Here is an 11,624-nt window from a genome sequence, read left to right on the forward strand (position 1 = left end):
GATACCTAATAAATACCCAGTTACTACTGTTCAGGATCACAGGCAGGGATTAAGCACATATACTTCCTCTATACCCTGTTCATTTATTTGTGCTTTTCTTTACCTCATTTTTAAAACACTGATTGAATCTTGTGCCAGAGTTCCCTGTATCAGTTTACCCGCCTTGAAGCTTGTCTAGCTTTTTGAAATAACTGCTTGCTAGTGGCCTCCTCAGCCATCTACTGGTTTTGCTAAGAAGTCCTTTGACTAAATTTTCACTTGGTTGTCAGCTTGCGATCATAGACACTGGTGTAACGTTCGTGTGCTGGTGCAGTTCAAGCAGCTGACGTGACAGCACCAGTGGAAGGTGCAGTGGCAGCGTTCAGTTACACTCTCAGTCCGAGTCTTATACCCTCGTCCACAACAGAGCAGCTCACATCCGTCCAGACCTGGAGAAGAACTGTTGCATGTTCTCCCAGAAGTTCCTAATGTGCCTGTTTTGCCATTATACGAGCAAAAGTTTGGCGATTTCTCAAAGTAGACTAGGTCCATGGCAGAGGGGGGTTTGTGGGCTGGGTTCTCAGGTTCCAGATGTCGTGGGTCAGCTCTGTGTGAGGCACGGTTGCTTCCCTTGTTAGCGTAAACAACCCTGGAGGCACCGTCAAACCGGTCCTTAAGGAAGTCTCCAACTGTGCGGAAGCTTGGCAGGCGCATCCAACAGGTACGTACAGTGCAGGAGCCGGACATGCCATGGCACTTACACTCTTGTCGCATCTCTGCTGAGACGGTCTGCAGTGAGGGAGAACAAAACAAACTGATGAAACTTACAAAGTCAAGAAATCAGAATTACCCTTTAAGCATGTGGGCATTCAAACAGGTGAAGCACGTCTGAGTGTCTTACCATTCTGCCAGCCTCATTGTTGTGTAGGTTGGTGAGGTAGCGCAGATCTCTGCCTCTCTCACTGGAGTCCACAAACTCCCTACTGAACATCCGTCCAAAGTCCACATTATCGCTGCAGCCCCCCCAGTGCCAGTCTGGCCCTCCAGGACCTCTGCGTCGGTAATCACATGTGCATGACTCTATAGCCCCTTCTGAGCAGGAGCGAGCCACAGCATGGGTCACCCCTGCGCTGGTAATGGCAAATACAAATGCTGTTTCTCGGCAACCTGAAAAAACAACAGTGAATCCCTACATCAGATCCTGATTCAACCATTAAACCTTTGCCAATATTGCCCAAAATTACAAGATATTTGCAGACAAAGCCATGTTGATGTGGACTAAAGATTCCATTACAGTCTGCCCAAATTGTCCAGACATTGCCTGGTAAGAAAGGCGAGAGACTCACCACGGTTGACAATTTTGCCAAAAACTGCCGGGCTGTGGGTGGTCGGGCAGTTCCAGCGCCGGTTGCGGAACTGCCACTTGCACTCCTTTATGGCGGTGTGCAGCCCAGCAGCGATGGCATGCAAGATGCCAGGATTCTGCCGAATCAGCCGGCGTTGGCGTCGACTCAGTAGGGCCAGGCTCGGGTCCAGGACCAACTGCACGTTCTTGGAATTAGTGAGGAGGTTGGATGAGGAGGCCACATTGACAATGCCCCTGGCACAAGGAGAGGACAAAGGAAATCAGAATCAAGGAGCTGGAAGTTTATGCTGGCAGTAGAAGAGGATCCTTCTGTGACCCTCTTAAACGGATGTTTCTTGGCATGTCATGAGTGTCTGCATTCAAGAGAACAGCTCTTAGAAAGCTCAACAATTACACATAGAAAGACGGCAAGAGAAGGAACCAGTCCAAGGGTAGAAGGACACATTTTCAGTTTGGCAAAGCATACTTTTTATCTCTTTATTATTACTTGGATCAAAACCAGATGGGCCACACTCATAAAGAAAATATGACACCATATTCTATTTTTTAAGATTGTTTTTGGCCTTTATTGTGTTAGGACATCTGAATGAGACAGGAAATATCGAAGGAGAGAGTGGGGAAGACATGCACCAAACCACTGAGAGTGGTAATCGATTCTGCGACCAGTGCATTGAGGACTATAGCCTCTCTATATGGGCACCTGCTCTGCACCTGTGACGCCATATATTTTTAATATCTGTGTGGCTGTATTCTGGATGCGAGGGTATCACACAGTATGATGCTAAATCTGACTTTGACAGAAAAAAAAATCCCACGTCAGAGTCTCATATTTGTGCTATGCTTTAAGTATTCTTGACCTGAGTGGTCTCAAGCTTTCTGAGAGTAAGAAGCTCCAATCTTACCAACAAACATGAGTGCTAAAATATGCATGCATCTTCCTACAAAAGCTAAAAAAAATGTAGGCTAATGTGACTTTAAGTAATGCTAATCCTGCAGAGTAAATCTCAGACACATAATATCAGAAAATGTTTCAATATTAGAGTTTGTTTCCTGGCAATATTTTGTGTAAAAATATGGCACCTGTGCACTCATTTTGGCAACCTCATCTCTAATAGTTTTCTATTTAGTGCTGGAAATGATTTTAAATTTCTGTGTCAAACATTTTACTCTAGATTCTCATGGCTGTGTCTCCTCTTAAGCATAATCTTCCGGAAAGGCGGGTGAGTCTGGGCCTGTTAGAGGGCTGACCCAGACAGTGGTGTGGTGAGGCCTTAATAATATAATAATGTCGTCTTTTGGGTGTTTTCTTCTCCAGAAATCCGCGGTGTCTCCTTCTTTTTCTGGATGTTTGCATGAATTTCAGCTGACAATTTAAATATTTGGAAACTCCTGACAGCATATGCCATCTAATGCTACCGCAAAAAATGAGAAAATCTTTCGTTAAATCATTACCAAGCCACAGTTTATAGATTTTTAAACAAGCGAGACAATGCGTCCAGATCCGGATTTCTTAGTGTTTTCTGTAGTGAAATTGGCAGTTTTAGGTGGCTGTATAGACACATGGGTGTAGGGTATTAAATTAACAAGACCCTGGATAAGACCTGGGATGGGAATCCTTTCAGCCATGTAATAAATCCATATTTAATTTATCCCACATTGCACAGAAAAAAAATGTTGTATCCTGTTCAAACCACACTGACCAAAAGTCAGGGAAACGCGAGAGCAAATGAAATCCACCGCAAAGAAAAGGTAAAACATTGCAGATAGAATTGGTTCAGTGTTAAACGCCTGTTGGAGCTAATTTCTCTGAACGGGCGATAAATTAAATAGTTTTCAGTTGAGCTCACGTGGAGAAATTTGGAACGAGTGCGTAAAAAAGCCTCACACTGTAATATCATGTGGTTGCTCGTTTTTTGTTTTTTTTTTCAGAGGCTGAACAGAAGTAGTGATCGGTGCCAAAACTAACACATTATTTCCAGCGTGCAGCATGGACTGTGGTCGCAAAATAAAACGAGGGAGCAGGGTCTTCTCTGCTCAAAGCAGCGTTGACTTTTTTTTTTTTATAATAATATTATAGAGTGAAACATGCATGATCAGATACTCACCACCACCGGCCACTGTTGTTGACGGCCACTGTGCCTGAGAGCGAGGACACCAGGAGGATGCACGCGGCTTTTACTCCTAACAGCAGCGCGAGACTCCTCATCGTGTCTGCACGTTAGCATAGGAAGCACCGTTATTTAAATACGTTAACGTTACGCTAAATTACTGACTGGTGACAACTGGTTTTAAGATATCTGAACTTTTCAGCATAAATCACATTAAAAGTCATATTTAATAATAACTTTAATAGAAGTCTAGTTGTGCAGTTTTCTACTATTGCGAAAATGAGATGTGATCACAATTAAAATAATAATAATGCTGCAGGGTGCATTCACTCACCACGCCAAAGTCCGGTGATAGGGATTGAAAGGTGAGCCCTTAATTGACTTAAATGGATCCTGAGTTTAGACAGTTGCAAACTGATGTGAAGAGTCCAGACAGGATGCTGCTGCTGCTGCTGCTGCTGCTGTCCTCTTCTTCACTCTGTCTCTCTCAGTGATGCTCTGCACGGCGCATTGAACGCGTGGGACAGTCCCGAAGACTTGATCCCCTCGGTGACTGATAGGCAACACATTCTTCTCTTATTGAGCGCTACGAGGGGAATAAAAAAGGGATTTGCTGCTCTCATCTCCCTCTGTTTTTTTCGGAGCCTTTTTCAATAGGATTGGAGGGAGGGATAGTTAATGCTCTTCATAGGGCGCACAATGAATAAGGAAACACAACTGGGCAGAAAAAAAAGAAAGGAGGAGGGGAAAAAATAGGGCAATCCACAGTGTTGCGCATATTACTTGTGGAATCTCACGGTCATCAGAGAATCGATTCCCCTCTAAATAAATATTTTCCCACTGGTGGCGCGCGCTTTCCTCAAAATCCAGGCTTGCATGGAGGAGACGTGGAGCAGTGATGTGTTGGTGCAGATGCTGTGGCTGCGCCCTGGTTTGGTGCTCCGCTGCAGCTCAAAGCTGGTGTCACGGTGCAATACAGTTACAGCGGAATATGAGCCATCCAAAACTGCCCTTTTTACCCGGTGGTTGGATTAGCCTACTCCCTAACCGCATCTCCTCCTCCTCTCTCCAAATGCGCTCTCAAAATGTGCAGTGACTAAGTACATTTCGTCTCCTTCCAGCACTAATCCCTCTACAAATACAGCCCTATTTTAGATTATTACACCTATTTGATAACTAACAAAAGGCTATCCGGTGCTTTTACGTGGGTTCCCTTATATGTTGAGATTAGACAGGGCCAATTTTGTAAATCTCCAATTTTGTAAATTGGCCCATCAGATTGTATAAAAACGCAATAATAAGCTCCTCTAGTTGTCATATAACTCCCACACTGCCTGCTGGGCTTCTTAAATATTTTCTCAAAAGCAGTGGAGATGAAATACGGCCTCCAATCAGAAGTTTGATGTATGATGAAGCAGGAAAAAAGATGAGGGAAGAGCTGGAATAAAAACCAGTCCAAACATCTGGCCTGCAGACCTCCCTCGACGCACATGTAGCACAGTGTAATCACAGCTTGAGCCACTTTGCGGCATCTCCATCTAACCTCAGACTAGGAGAAGGCTTCTATGTCCCCAAACTTCTCTGTATATCTCTTCGAATGTTTCATTATGTGACATTTATCTGCTCATTTGCATGCTTCCACATTAGTCACTTTGCAGCGGTTGTATCTTCGGTAATCTCTCCCTTCCTTTTCCTCTCCTCTCCATCTCTCCGTCGCTCCTTCAGATGACAGTAAAAGGAAGTGGGCTTTTGTAAAAGGGCTTTAATGACAGCTATCCCTACGTTTATACTGCAGCCTTATGTGAAGGTGCTCAAACGGGTTTCCTGGAGCAGTCATGCGACACCGAGCAGATTAGAGCTTCAATCCGGATAAAGGGGGGCCTTTTATATACAAATCAACTTCAAATCACTTTTTAAGCCACTTAGATATACACGCCAAGGCAGAATGCTAATGCACTTTTCATTGCTGCAGCTTAGGGAATGGAAGGAGATTAGATGAATTGGTGTCACTATACGAACCGTGTTCGAGGGGGGTTTTAACTTAATTTTATGAAAGTAGCCTGCATTGCAACTTGTTCGATCGAGCAGTTTTTGTGATTTTGATTTCCAGTTACCATTAAAATTTACGCACCAATTAACAATTTCATCAAACGAATAATTGACCTGTTGATTTAGATGGAGAGTTCGTTATGCGTAATTTGGATCAGATCGATTGATCTCTGCTGAGCTGCGGCGTCAGCCTTACAAAGTCGTGAAAAGCAGGCCTGATTTTTCAGGCCTTGATATTTAAAGAAAGGAAATTGAAGATCCAACTGAGATGCCATTTGATGCACTTGAATATTCACTAAGAAATAAGGCCCCACTGTCTGAAGCACAGCACAGCCATCTGAACGGGTCCATGCCGGTTGATAATTGACTGAGCATGTCATAATCTGATAAATAATGCCAACAATCAGACGTGTCACTCCAGTAATTTATTCAAGTTATTTTATTCTCTGAAATGAAGACCTTGCAGTGACAAAGTGAAAGTTGTTTCAAACGCAACAATGAGGAACAGCCGCTGTGATGGAGGTGGGAGGAAGGGGGAGCACATGACTAAAAACAGTATTGTTGGAGGGTCTGTTAGCAGAGCCGCCTGCCTGCTGCTGCCTCCCTGTCGTACAGTGGAACCAGCAGCTCTCCCCTCCCCCCAAATTCATCATTTTACTCGACCCTTTATGAACAAAATCGTCTTTGATTTTCATATTTCATTTTCTGAGCATTTCCACTCTTTTTGATCAAAAAGGAATGTATGCCATTAAAGCAACCCGCAAACAGCCTAGAAGTAAACTGCATACATTTATTATAATGTTTGATAAAAAATTATGCAAATACAATGACAAATTTTGGTTACCTATCAAAATTTAACAGTATTGCGCACGTTTTAGGAAGGAGTACGCGTGCGTAAAAGTTTGGAGAGGTCTTTACGCTCGGACGAATAATCACAATCTCAAGTAATGAAACGATCAACTGGTGAGTCGACTTTCATATTGCCAATATTTGTGCAAACAGCCGCCTGTAGAGGCATCTCCTCTCCTCCCCTCCCCTCTTTCTCTCCCCCCTCCCGTTTACTCTCGCCCCCGAGCTCCTCTGTTCTCCGTCTTCATTCTTCGGTCGTTTGGCGGTGCATCGATAATACTGCACTCTTCTTCCTTTTGATATTCTTTTTATTTTCCAGCACGAGATTTCCTCAACAGCGTTTTAATGTCACGTTGCGACAGACGCTTAACAAAATGGAGCTATCAAACAAACTCCGTTTGGACCAATTCCTGATTTTGGCAGCAGCACTTCTGTCACCTGCATTAACGTGAGTGCACTTGAGAGCGCCAGGAGTGTTGTAAATGCAGATTCCGGCTACAAGGAATGCGACAAGAGCTGAGGGATGTTACTGTTTGACTATGTGATTTAAAGCCCTAACATATTCAGGTTAAAAGTGAAACTTCTGTCTCTGATTTGGTAGGCATATTTGGTATATTACTGAAACAATAGAATCCATGTTTACTAGTTTCGCTGCTTCTTAGATGTCTGATCAATGCCATAAAGAAATCCTTAGAAATCCTGCTGTTGTTATTTCCACAAAAGATACATTTGGTTATGTTCTCTCCGCCTTTGGGAACACTCAGTGAGATGATCTGTTTGGAATTATATTTTCCCTGCTGTAAGCAAAATCAGTTGAAACAATGGAGTAAATAGTTGTGCAAATGATTAAAACATTTATTGCTAAGTGTGTTCAGCAAATCTCTGAGATTAGATTTATTTGGAGCCATATCCTGCTTAAATCTGTTTTATTAAACACCTTGCTGTAGCTGCATACCTCTCTGGATTTGACTAATGAACTCCTAATAAGCTCTGATGACCCTCCCATCCTCTATGCCCCCTTCTCTATCTCCAGGGTGCTGTGTAATGACATCCTCAGCCTGAAGGTGGCAGGAGATCCAGTGCTAACCCCTAACACTGTGTGCCTGAGGCTGGCAGGCCTCAGTAAGCGTCAGATGCGGATGTGTGTACGGAGCCCTGATGTGACGGCCTCTGCTCTGCAGGGCATCCAGGTGGCTATCCACGAATGCCAGCATCAGCTCCGGGACCAGCGTTGGAACTGCTCCACCCTGGAGGGCCTCAGCAAGCTTCCCCAGCACAACAACATCCTCAACAGAGGTGAGAGTTTGGAGAAGCCGTTGATGGTCAAATAAGATTGCTTTGAGCATGACTGTTGTTGAGCTACACTGCTGATCTTTTCATTCCCATGATCTCCTGTTCCTAGGTTTTCGCGAGAGCGCCTTCTCCCTGGCTTTGTTGGCAGCGGGTGTGGCTCACTCTGTGGCCTCAGCCTGCAGCATGGGCAAACTGCGGGGTTGTGGCTGCGAGGCCAAGCGTCGCCAGGACGATGACAAGATCCGGCTAAAACTCACACAGTTGCAGCTGCAGACCCTGCAGAAGGGCGGGGTAGGCCTTGGCATGGCACGGTCATTTCCCCCAGAACTAAACAGTCACCATGGTGACCTGCCCGCTAACCTGCGCTCCAACCACCCGTCCACCCTGCTCAAGCCTTTACCAGACGAGCTGATCTCCATGCAGGAGACCTGGGAGTGGGGGGGCTGTAGTCATGATGTCCGTTTTGGAGACCGTTTTTCTAGAGACTGGCTCGACTCCCGAGGATCTCCAAGAGACATCCACGCTCGCATGAGAATACACAATAACCGCATGGGTCGACAGGTGAGTGATGATGTGATGATGAGTGATGATCATCCACTGTGCTCTCCAAGTTCTTCACTGAGCAGTGGCATTTCTCTGTGGCACAGTTTATCGTCAGGTTCATCTTTGCTCTCCTGATTTGCTTACATCATATTTCTTTATCTCACAGATAGTGACTGATAACATGAAGAGGAAGTGTAAATGTCATGGCACATCAGGGAGCTGCCAGTTTAAAACCTGCTGGCATGTGTCTCCGGAGTTCAGGCTTGTTGGTTCTATACTCAGGGAAAAGTTCCATACGGCCATTTTTGTCAACTCCCAGAACAAGAACAACGGTGTTTTCAACCCTCGGACAGGAAACGGGGCTGGAGGGAGCTCAGGAGGACTCAGTGGAGGGCGCCGCAGAAGCATGTCCAGGGAGCTGGTCTACTTTGAGAAATCTCCAGATTTCTGTGAGCGTGACCCATCTTTGGACTCTCCAGGCACACAAGGACGCATCTGCAACAAAACCAGTTACAGCACAGACAGCTGCAGCTCACTCTGCTGCGGACGAGGACACAACATTCTGAAACAAACACGAAGCGAACGTTGCAACTGCAGGTTCCACTGGTGTTGCTATGTGTTGTGCGAGGAATGCCGTCTCACCGAGTGGGTAAATGTGTGCAAGTAGACTCCGGTACTCACGAGTCCTAGTTGCCTTTACCCACCCAGGACTCAAGATGGCGAGCCTGTCCCTTCGCCCACTCCTGTTGTTCGAGTGTTTGTTTTTGCTCCTTGTGTAACTCTGCCAGAGAATCTGTTTATCCTCCCCCCTTTCCTTTTTTTGGTCCATCATCTGGGATCTATTTTCTCTTTGTAGCCGCTGTTATTCTCAAAATGCCAAGTCAGAGATTGAAGAGGTGACTCATGTCGTTTGTCTTGCCATGGTCTGTTTAGACGCTGCCCTCTCAGCCATGAAAACGTCCTATACCCCGTTGTTTCTATCCCACACAACAAAGACAGGCAACAGCAGAGAGGCATTCTGTTTTAGTATCTACCTGCTGACCTATCTCACTGTACAGTAACTGTGTATTTTAATGTGTACTTGTATATATTTGTAAATGTATTTTTATTAATATTATTATTAATGTGTTGAGCCTGTGTTTGTGGTCCTGGTTTATCGCACACTTGAAGGTTTTCTTGGGAAAAGAGACACCTAAAATTCTGAAATGCAAGTCCACATGTCAATGCACAGATGGGTAACCACAATTAAAGACTCTTCTAATTTATCAACAAATTTCAGGTATCATGTGACAAAAACAGAAAAACGCTAGTGAAACAGATGTTCAAACTCCAAGATGCTCTCTTTTTATACAATACAAATCAATACGATAACTGAGAATATTTTGTGAGTTGATATTAGTGGATGTTCCTGTGAAGAGAGCATCTGAACATACACAGAGTCAGTGAAGAGCTTGTTTGTTTACATTGTTGGTTCAAAGGTCTATTGGAAAGGAAGGAACTGTTTAAAACCAGCTGCTGGGAAAAGGCCTCAATTTACACTTCAAAAACTCAAACATTAGCATGTGTACTTGTCTTGTTAGTCAAAAATATCTGATTGCACATAATAAGAGCCAAATACATCTGACATACATCAGACAAACATCTTAGTCCAAGATGTTACAAGCAAAAATTACGCCTGAGTTGTTTGTGATTTGTAGAAAATAGCTGCCAGTACAGAAAGAAAATGTTACTTGTTAAGTTTATTGAAATGAGATCTTAATCTTAATTGGCTTGCTGCATTGGCAGTCATTCTCTTTTTCACTATTCAGAAATAAGAATCACATTAGGCTTTATTTCTTGCTGGTAAATCTTGAAATAAGTTGTTTGTCTGGACTTGTCAGATGAATTTGACTTATATTAAGTGTAATTTTATATTGTTGACTATAAATTAGACAACTACCTTAGCTAAGATTTTAGTATTTGCACTTTATCTCACATTTTCTAGAGCTCTTTCAAACAAAAGCCCAACTAGATAGTTGTACTAGTAGATGATGACCTGAAAAAGATTATTTATATTTCCTGAACTGCTGATGGAGAAATTTCGAATAGAAGCAATGAAACAAAAAGGAAATCAGCATATCAAAGCTTGTAAACTTTAAATCTCAAAACAGGAACTCTGATAAAACATCTGGTTTAGAGACATTAGTCATTTCTTCAAGAGAATCATTCCCAGTGTTCCCATTGATATGACTCCAAATCAATATTGTGACAGAAATGTGTCACTTTCCTATGAAATCATGACCAGGCTCTTGTTATTCTGTTCCTGCTTTCGCTTCTATCAGTCAGAGAGCTGCTTGGATTCTTCCCACATGTAGGACATGTCAGAGTGAGAGATGGACCTGCTTTAGTCCTAATCTGATGCTTTAGAGAGTCTATGTGAGTGCATTTGTGTCTATTGCTGTGTAAATGGGGGGCAAACTCTACACACTTCAGATTTGGGAGGTGAGAGCCTTTTTAATGGCCACTTCATGCTGAGAGAAGGACTTTTTATGGCTGCAGGATATTGTTTCCTTCAAGTATGACTTTTATTACTGGAGAGAGAAGAGAGAGTGGGGGTGATTATACCAGTCTTTGCTTTCTGAACATTTGAGGGGATCATCCGTTCTGAGTTCACAGCCCAAGTAGGGGCCTCGCTTAACCACGTGGAGTGTAGTGTCCCGTGTTTCCTGGGCAACAGACTACACAAAAAACAAACAGGCACATAAACACATGCATGCATTTATGTACAAAGATACTTACATGGAAAAGCTGGCATGGATGCACAATCAAAAACATCCATGCTGTTGCTCACAAATGAACTTTCAGACAGCACTCCTCATGACCCTGATGATTTGCACTCTCTGTCTAGTTGCACTGCAGATTTAGCAAAACCCTAGTGTCAACACCTGGCTGAATTTACGATTGCAGCATTCCAGGATATCTTAGATGATCCAAACTGTGTCCTGGAAAAAAAAACCTCTGGATTAAATGTCAATTAAGTCTTCTTTGCATGGACTATCCTTCGACTCCTGATGAATGGGCCTGAATGACCTGTTCTCCTTGGTTGATATTTAGTTACAGAATAAAAAGAGACAGCAACGGGTAAGGAATGATAAAGGAATGGATTTCTGGTTTGCATTTCTTTTTTCCTGTATCATTTCACCCTGGAGCTGCTGCAAAAGAGAATTTCCTGTCACTGTTTCTCCCCATGTGTGAGACAGAGGTTGGTGGACGGGCCTGCGATTGCTTTCTCTCCCCTTCTTTCCTCTGTGTCTCTGTTCTCCCCCTCATCGCTGTAGAAAGAGACACATGCATTGCAACACATTGACTGCCCCCCCTTTAGTAATGACAACCAGACTGGGCTGAAATTAAAGAGAGGGAGGCAGAGAGAGGAAGTTAGGGGAGATAAAAGTTACCCA

The 11,624-nt window shown here is 43.8% G+C and overlaps 2 protein-coding genes across 2 annotated transcripts; one reads left to right on the forward strand and one right to left on the reverse strand.

The window, feature by feature from the left end:
- Window positions 1-276: 276 nt before the first annotated feature.
- wnt1 (wingless-type MMTV integration site family, member 1) lies at window positions 277-3,551 on the reverse strand. The gene is made up of 4 exons (XM_041799498.1): window positions 3,451-3,551; window positions 1,326-1,579; window positions 881-1,146; window positions 277-768 (listed from the first exon to the last, which is right to left on the reverse strand). The coding sequence occupies exons 1-4, from the start codon at window positions 3,549-3,551 to the stop codon at window positions 277-279; spliced, it is 1,113 nt and encodes a 370-aa protein (XP_041655432.1).
- A 3,174-nt stretch (window positions 3,552-6,725) lies between these two features.
- wnt10b (wingless-type MMTV integration site family, member 10b) lies at window positions 6,726-8,985 on the forward strand. The gene is made up of 4 exons (XM_041799497.1): window positions 6,726-6,799; window positions 7,385-7,647; window positions 7,754-8,205; window positions 8,354-8,985. Exons 1-4 carry the CDS (start codon window positions 6,726-6,728, stop codon window positions 8,852-8,854), a joined length of 1,290 nt encoding a protein of 429 aa, XP_041655431.1. The 3' UTR covers window positions 8,855-8,985.
- The last annotated feature ends 2,639 nt before the right edge of the window (window positions 8,986-11,624 follow it).

The sequence above is a fragment of the Cheilinus undulatus genome, linkage group 11, assembly GCF_018320785.1.
Source record: "Cheilinus undulatus linkage group 11, ASM1832078v1, whole genome shotgun sequence".
Taxonomy (NCBI): domain Eukaryota; kingdom Metazoa; phylum Chordata; class Actinopteri; order Labriformes; family Labridae; genus Cheilinus; species Cheilinus undulatus.

Excerpts from the sequence above, each read along its gene's own strand:
- wnt1 (XM_041799498.1), bottom strand. The coding sequence starts at position 3,551 with ATGAGGAGTCTCGCGCTGCTGTTAGGAGTAAAAGCCGCGTGCATCCTC. Across the intron at positions 1,580-3,450 it reads AACAACAGTGGCCGGTGGTG|GGGCATTGTCAATGTGGCCT; the intron begins GTGAGTATCTGA and ends TCCTTGTGCCAG. Across the intron at positions 769-880 it reads ACAATGAGGCTGGCAGAATG|ACCGTCTCAGCAGAGATGCG; the intron begins GTAAGACACTCA and ends CCCTCACTGCAG.
- wnt10b (XM_041799497.1), top strand. The coding sequence starts at position 6,726 with ATGGAGCTATCAAACAAACTCCGTTTGGACCAATTCCTGATTTTGGCA. Across the intron at positions 7,648-7,753 it reads CAACAACATCCTCAACAGAG|GTTTTCGCGAGAGCGCCTTC; the intron begins GTGAGAGTTTGG and ends TCCTGTTCCTAG. Across the intron at positions 8,206-8,353 it reads ATAACCGCATGGGTCGACAG|ATAGTGACTGATAACATGAA; the intron begins GTGAGTGATGAT and ends TTTATCTCACAG.